Source organism: Microtus ochrogaster, chromosome 8 (assembly GCF_000317375.1).
Source record: "Microtus ochrogaster isolate Prairie Vole_2 chromosome 8, MicOch1.0, whole genome shotgun sequence".
NCBI lineage: Eukaryota > Metazoa > Chordata > Mammalia > Rodentia > Cricetidae > Microtus > Microtus ochrogaster.
In genome coordinates this window covers 14,722,058-14,729,366 of record NC_022015.1, presented here as the reverse complement: position 1 = coordinate 14,729,366, position 7,309 = coordinate 14,722,058, and the positions used below count along the sequence as shown (strand labels likewise).

The window sequence follows — 7,309 nt, the reverse complement described above, 5'->3', positions numbered from 1 at the left end:
GTTATTATTTCTTATGTATGTATATGTGTGAATGCATGCTGTGTGTATATATACCTCTGGAGGCCAGAAGAGGGTGCTGGATCCCCAGGTGTTACAGGCAGTTGTGAGCTGCCCAGTGTGGATATTGGGAACTGAACTAGGATCCTCTTGAAAAGGATCACTTTTACTTTTTTTAAAGAATAATTTATTATGTATATAGTGTTCTACCTACATGTATGCCTGCACACCAGAAGAAGGCACCAGATCTCATTACAGATGGCTGTGAGCCACCATACGGTTGCTGGGAATTGAACTCAGGACCTCTAGAAGAGCAGCCAGTGCTCTTAACCTCTGAGCCATCTCTCTAGCCCCCAATTTAGATACTTCTTATCAATTTTGAGTCTGTCATATAGACTGGTTGCCTTGGACTTCAGGGTGGGGGTGTGGCTCAGCGGTAGAACTCTTGCCTGGCATGCAAGCTCTTGAGTTCCACAGCAATACCAGAGAATCGAAGAGCACTCTTGACTGGCCAGGTTTAACCATACGCTACCCCGAGCGACTTGAATCATACCGTACAGGCCAGGTTGCTATAGAAACCTCAGATGCTCTTTTGAATGAGATGAAATTTGCTTGCTTGAGGAAGACAAACGGCTCACCTCCTTGTGCCCGCTTTGCTGTCTTTCAGGAGACTTGTACACCCAAGCTGCCGAAGCCGCCATGGAAGCCATGAAGGGCCGGCTAGCCAACCAGTACTATGAAAAGGCAGAAGAGGCCTGGGCCCAGATGGAGGAATAACTGTCCCATAAGATCACTGCCGGCTGGTCCCAAGCAAAAAGGCTGGGAGAATGGGCTGATATATTTTTTTTTTTTTGGAAGGGGAAAAGCAGTTTTAACTATGCTATAAATTCACTTTTGTATTTGACTCTTGACAAAGTCTTTGCACGGGCAGAGACACTATAACTGCCCTTTAGGGGTGATACCTTGAGGGAGTGGGGGTTGACTATGCAGCCAAATGAATCACCTTATTTTTTTGAGGTTCCGTTTTCTTTCTTTTTTTCCCCCCATTTTTTGTCATGAGATCTAAGAACATGTCTTTTTGTCAGAATTAACAGACAGTATCAGGGCTGAGCCTGTGCAGTCTGGACTCACCCCAGTGTCTCCAGGCCCTGTGTTAGGAATCTGCATAGAGAACATTCTGTTAACTTCCCATGGATATCTGTCTTTAGGTTTTGAGAAGTGTATGGACTTTTTTTTTTTTTTTTTCAGCAGGTTCCTCCGCACCCTAGGGAGATTATAAGGTTTTCATTTGATGTCCTCCCACTGCGTACCTATTTCTTGGTGTCCACCAAATTCTGTTTTTTAAAAGCATGCTTCCTACTGTAGACTTTACAAAACAGGTTTGTTTTTTTGTACACACATATTTGCTACCTCTGAGTCCTGCATTGGTGGATGCAGAAGCAGATGAACCTCAGAGCTTTCACAGGAAGACCTTGGCTTAGGAGCTGGGCAGCTTTCCTCCCAACAGAAGTGCCTCTGCGCCCCCCATGGCCACATCCACGACGGGACTGGATTCCCGTGCAGATTCTTGAGGTGGTGACGTTTTATAAACTCTGCCCTCAGCCTACTGTCCTTGGCATTTTCTGCCTGAGGCTGGATTTTTCTGGTCGATTGCAGCAAGTGGCCTTCAGCTACAACCCTTTAGGAAATGTCTGAGAACAAGAAGGCAAGAGTGTAAACACTCATTAGTTTTGGGTGTTTCCCCAGGGCCGGGTTGTGACTTAATGAGCTTTTTCTATAAAAGGAGTTCCGATTTAACGTGTGTGTGATTTCTGTTGGGGTTCCAAATCGCCAAGGGAATGGCCTGCTGTGGTCCACAGATGTTAGAGCGCCCTCTATCTTTGCTTTAAAGAACAGAAAAGCAGAGCACAACAGAAAAGCAGAGCACAACATACAAGTTATTCTCATCTCTCCTTAAAACAGGCCTTTTTAGCCAGGTGGTGGTGCTGCTGCTGCTGCTCAACTTTAATCCCAGCACTCGGGAGGGGGAGGAGGCAGAGGCAGGTGGATCTCTGAAGTTCCAACTGTTCAACAAAGCGAGTTCCAGGACAGCCAGGGCTACACAGAGAAACAGGTGGGGGAGGGGGAAGGGTACAACAAAACAATAACAGCAACCCAGGCCTTTTTAGGATTTCCTCGTTGAGCCTGCCCAGTGAGGAGGTTGTAGAAGCACTAGTTTCTAAAGTCAAGAGTGTAGGTACTTTGAGGGATAAGCAGAACCAATTTAACCCTGTGAGCTCAGACTGATGGTTGGTGCACATCTGTAGTCCCAGCATCCAAGTGGTAGTGGCAGAGGTGATCCAGGTTTGAGGTTAGCCTGGGCTGTATAGTGAGACCTTGACGTTGCCCCCCCCCAAAAAAAACAAAACAAAAATCGAAAACCAAACAAAAGAACCAAAACAGCTGGTGCTGGTGTGGTACTAGCATGGCTCAGTGGGTAAAGGTTCCTGCCCAGCCTAGCCTAATAACCGAAGGCCAGTTTCAGGGAGCCAACTCCTGTAAGTTATCGTCTGCTCTTCACTTGTGTGGTGTGGCACGGGCGAGCCCACAAACAGCACGCACGCACGCACACATCGATGAAAGTGTAAAAGAAATGAAAAAGCAAGAACTATCCTGGACAGCTCCTTTCCACCAGGTTGTGAAGCCCTGGGGTTTGCATTTGACGCCATCACAGCTGGTTTTCTCTGAGAGGCTGGTGCTCGTCAGTTTCTTGTCAACACCAGAACAGTCTCTGGCTTGCCCCGTCCTGCAGATGTTTTAAACTGGTGTATTTGTTAGCTAGGAGAAGCAGTTTCCTGTGACAGTCTCTCAGGGTAACTGTCCTGGAGTCTGGAGTGTGTGTGTTGGTTAGCAGACAACCTCGGATTACTCAGATGCTAGCCACCTTTTTCTTTTGGGATGGGGCCTCTCGCTGGCCTAGAACTTGCCAAATAGGCTATGCTGGCTGGCCAGTGAACTCCAGGTATCTATCTGTCTTACCCTTCCTAATTCTGGGATTTCAAACTCACATCCTCTACCCATTGATTGGTCCCTGTCTGGACACTTACAGCCTCAGGCCTGCAAGTTGCTCCACCCACATGGCCTTAATGCCAGGAAGTGGTCTCTTTTTCTCCTGGAGGCTGAGCTAGCCTGGAGCACAGCTGAGCAAATGCTCTAAGGCCTTGTGAATGGAAAGTGAGCTGTAAGAGCCTGGTGTGTAATCCGTGCACTTGGAGACTGCGGCCAGATTATGAGTTTGAGACCAGCCTGAACTATGTACTAAAACTCTTGTCTCAAAAAAAAAAAAAAAAAAAAAAAGGCCTGGAGAGATGGCTCAGTTACGAGCACTGGCTGCTCTTCCAGAAAACTGGGGTTCAATTCCAAGCACCCACATGACAGTTTGCAGCCTGACCTACAGAGGAAGTTCCAGGAAGGTTCTAAAGCTACACAGAGAAACCCTGTCTTGAAAAACCAAAATAAGAGTTTGGTCTGGAACATCTTTTCGAGGACGTCGACACGGCTTAGTTTGAGGCGCGGGCTTCCCGGCAGCGCTGTGACAGCTTCCGGCGCTGCCTGGCTGTAGACACTCTGTGTCTGGCGCCCTGGCGCCCTCGACGGCAACCGGCAACCGGCAACCGAGCTTTAGAGACACTCAGAGGAATCCCACGGTAACCTCCCACAGCTCGCCAAGATGGCGATGCAAGCGGCCAAGAGGGCGAATATTCGCCTCCCACCTGAAGTAAATCGAATTTTATATATAAGGAATTTGCCATATAAAATCACAGCGGAAGAAATGTATGATATATTTGGGAAATATGGACTTATTTGTCAAATCAGAGTAGGAAATACACCTGAGACCAGAGGAACAGCATATGTGGTCTATGAAGATATCTTTGATGCTAAGAATGCATGTGACCATCTATCGGGATTCAATGTGTGTAACAGATACCTTGTGGTTTTGTACTACAGTGCTAACCGGGCATTCCAGAAGATGGACACCAAGAAGAAGGAGGAGCAGCTGAAGCTTCTCAAGGAAAAGTATGGCATCAACACAGATCCCCCAAAATGAACTTGGGGATTTCACTCTGAATGTGTCCATGTGTGGCCCCCCGTTACCTTTTTTCTCTTTAGTACATATTGAATAATATTGTAATTTTTGTTTGAGACCTAGAATCCGAGAATGACTTGTTTGAAACTTATCTAAGCATTAGAATATATTATTTTAATAAACTAATAGCTTTTGTAAAATCAAAAAAAAAGAAAAGCCAAAATAAAATAATAAAAATAAAAGACAACTTGCAGAAATGGTTATTTCTCCTCCCAAGCCCACTCTTATGTCTTCAAAAGCTGGTAAGGGTATCTTCTCTCCCCATGTGCTGGGCCCAGCTCAGGGAGGGTAACAGCAGTGCCTGGCACTTGTAGTCAGTTCTGTCTAGATCAACCGAACATGTGGTACCTTCATCTCAAAGACAGAAACAAGGGCTTCAGAAGATTCCAGTGGCACTGCTAGCTAGAGGCTCAGCTGGAGAGCTGCTGTTTTCCAGAGGGTCCTGAGAATAAAAGCATTTAACTGATGCGACAGTCCACTCAGTTTTGCTACAGGTGACAGAGACGTAAATCAAACAGGGTTGGGGTGAGTATGCATATAGCATGTAGTTGAGGTCTTGGGTTTGGGCCCCAGCACTGCAAATCATACATAATGCAGGCTCCATGGATGTAAGAAAGAACATCCTCAGGCTTCAGTGCTTCAGAATAATCCCACTCCCTGCCCTCTGGACCAGCACATCCACTGAGCTAATTCCCCTCCAATCCTTGCTGTCCCTCATCCCAGCACCTTTGAATCACTAAGTGTGGTGTGAAAATTCACAAGTGTTTACACAAGTGTGTGCAGCTTGAGATGAATGGGAAGCAGGGAAGCGAGGAGACCACGCCATTCCCTGCTTGGATTTGCGCCTCCTACTTCATCTCTGACTGTCTCAAGGCAACTGGCCGGAGCTACAGGTGCAGTTTGGGGTACACTCCAGGTTCTAGCTCGCCTCTCTCAATATTTTTTTCCCTACTATGTCAAATTCACACTCATTCTCAAATTTTCCCTCCCTATATAAAAAACATACAAATCAAAAATTAGCCACACGGAGGCTGAAGCAAGCCACAGGCTTACTGAAGGAAGGGCAGTGCTACTTTACCTTCAACATGAGCTGCATCGCCTGGAATGTGGGCCCAACGTGACCCCAGGCCAGCTTTTCACATAGCGGAAAAAATGTGATCGATCCTGATTTTTAACTTTTGTAATAAATTCTAATAAAGCAAGCCTTCCGGATCTGGCCCTTACACTGCCAGTTTGTTTTAGATAAAATCTATGAATGCTTTTGATTTGCCCATCTGTCAAACAAAGATCATTGCCCCTCAGAGTTGACTGAGAAGACCGCGTGAATTGGGGGCTCTTATGTAGGGCTTTAGAAGTGTCTGGTGTGAGCATTTGGACTCGAGATCATAGTGTTTTGGTTTTAAAATTTTTGAATGTTAGCTGGGCAGTGGTGGCACATGCCTTTAACCCCAGCACATGAGAAGCAGAGGCAGGTATATCTCTGTGAGTTCAAGGCCACCCTGATCTACAAAGCAAGTTTCAGGACAATCAGGGTTGTTACACAGAGAAACCCTGTCTCAAAAAAACAATATTTTGAACTTTATCCTAACACTGCATTGGCAGTAGATTGATCAGGTATATGTAAGTCATCCTGACTCTTCATCTACAATGATAGGGAACTTTTAAAAGTTTTATTGTGTGTTTTTGCGACAAGCTCATAAGGACAGTGACAAAGGAGTCAACAGCAAGAAGTCTGGAGATTGGGAAATGTATAGATTGCCACCAAGTCAGCAGAACCAAGGAGCCTGGATCCCAAATCCACAGGCTGGATATGGTGGTTCATGTATGTAACCTCAGCACTTGAGAAGCTGGGGCAAGAGGATGCTGAGTTTAAAGCCAACCTCAACCACACAGAATTTGTCACAAAAGCCCTTAAAAAATGACTAAGCCGGACGGTGGTGGTGCAAGCCTTTAATCCCAGCACTCGGGAGGCAGAGGCAGGCAGATCTCTGTGAGTTCGAGGCCAGAGCTAGTTCCAGAACAGGCTCCAAAGCTACAGAGAAACCCTGTCTCAAAAAAATTCCAGCACTCACATTCAGGAGGTAGAGGCAGGCGGATCTCTGTGAGTTCGAGGCCAGCCTGGTTTACAAGAACTAGTTCCAGGACAGGCTCCAAAACTACAGTGAAACCCTGTCTTGAAAAACCAAACTAAAAAAAAAAAAAAAAAAAAAAAAATGACCTTAAAGAAGTGGAGCAGCGGAATGAACACAATCATCAAATCATCATCAGTCAGACCTGTTTGTCTGTGGCCTTTGTGTTGAGGGCCAGTGTCCTCAGTATCCTGCTGGGACACCAGGCACAGCAAAGGCAAAGTGAAGTCCTTTACTGTGGAGAATTATAGTTGGAATGTGTTTGGCACCCATAAACTCATAGGGAGGGGCACTATTAGGGGTGTAGCCTTTCGGAGACCTGTGGTCCTGATAGAGGAGGCTGGATGACACATGCCTTTAATCCAGATTTTGACTCTAGAGGGCACACCTTTAATCTGAGCCATGCCTTCTGTTGGAAGTGTGTCACTGTGGGGGATAGGCTTTGAAGTATTTTTCTCAAGCTTCTCTCCATGCAACAGTTGACTTCTTGTTGCTTTTGAGTCAAGATGTAGCGCTCTCAGCCCCAGCACCACGTCTGCCTGCTTGCTGCTGTGCTCCCAGTCATGATCATAATGGACTGAACCCCTGATTGTAAACGAGTCCCCCTCAATCCTCAATTACAAGTTTTCTTTATAAGAGTTGCTGTGGTCATGATGTCTCTTCACAGCAATAAAAAACCTAAGACAGAAATTAATAGAAATTTCCAGAGTTAATATAAAAAATGCTCTACCAGCCTTTTCTGCATGCTAGGCATTGTGTAATGTCTAACTTAATGACAGAAAGCAACTGTAAGAACCTGTAAGGGTATCTGACTAATTAAAATTAATGAATGTCCTGACCCCTAAGGAAGGCCACAGCCACAACCCTCCCACACTCAGAACTTCCCCAGACAATTTAGAACCCCATTCTCAATCTCTCTCTGTGTGTTTTTGTTTTTGTTTTGCTTTTTTTTTTTTCGAGACAGAGTTTCTCTGTGGTTTTAGAGCCTGTCCTGGAACTAGCTCTTGTAGACCAGGCTGGCCTTCAACTCACAGAGATCCACCTGCCTCTGCCTCCC

At 45.9% G+C, this 7,309-nt stretch overlaps 1 protein-coding gene and 1 pseudogene across 1 annotated transcript in view; both read left to right on the top strand.

The window, feature by feature from the left end:
- Positions 1 to 1,794, top strand: part of Eef2k (eukaryotic elongation factor 2 kinase) — a 60,426-nt gene extending 58,632 nt beyond the window's left edge. The window contains exon 18 of the mRNA XM_026781149.1: positions 665 to 1,794. Coding sequence (XP_026636950.1) covers positions 665 to 774 — 110 coding nt within the window. The 3' untranslated portion in view covers positions 775 to 1,794. The remainder of the gene's footprint in view (positions 1 to 664) is intronic.
- A 1,647-nt stretch (positions 1,795 to 3,441) lies between these two features.
- LOC101997541 lies at positions 3,442 to 4,296 on the top strand (annotated as a pseudogene).
- The last annotated feature ends 3,013 nt before the right edge of the window (positions 4,297 to 7,309 follow it).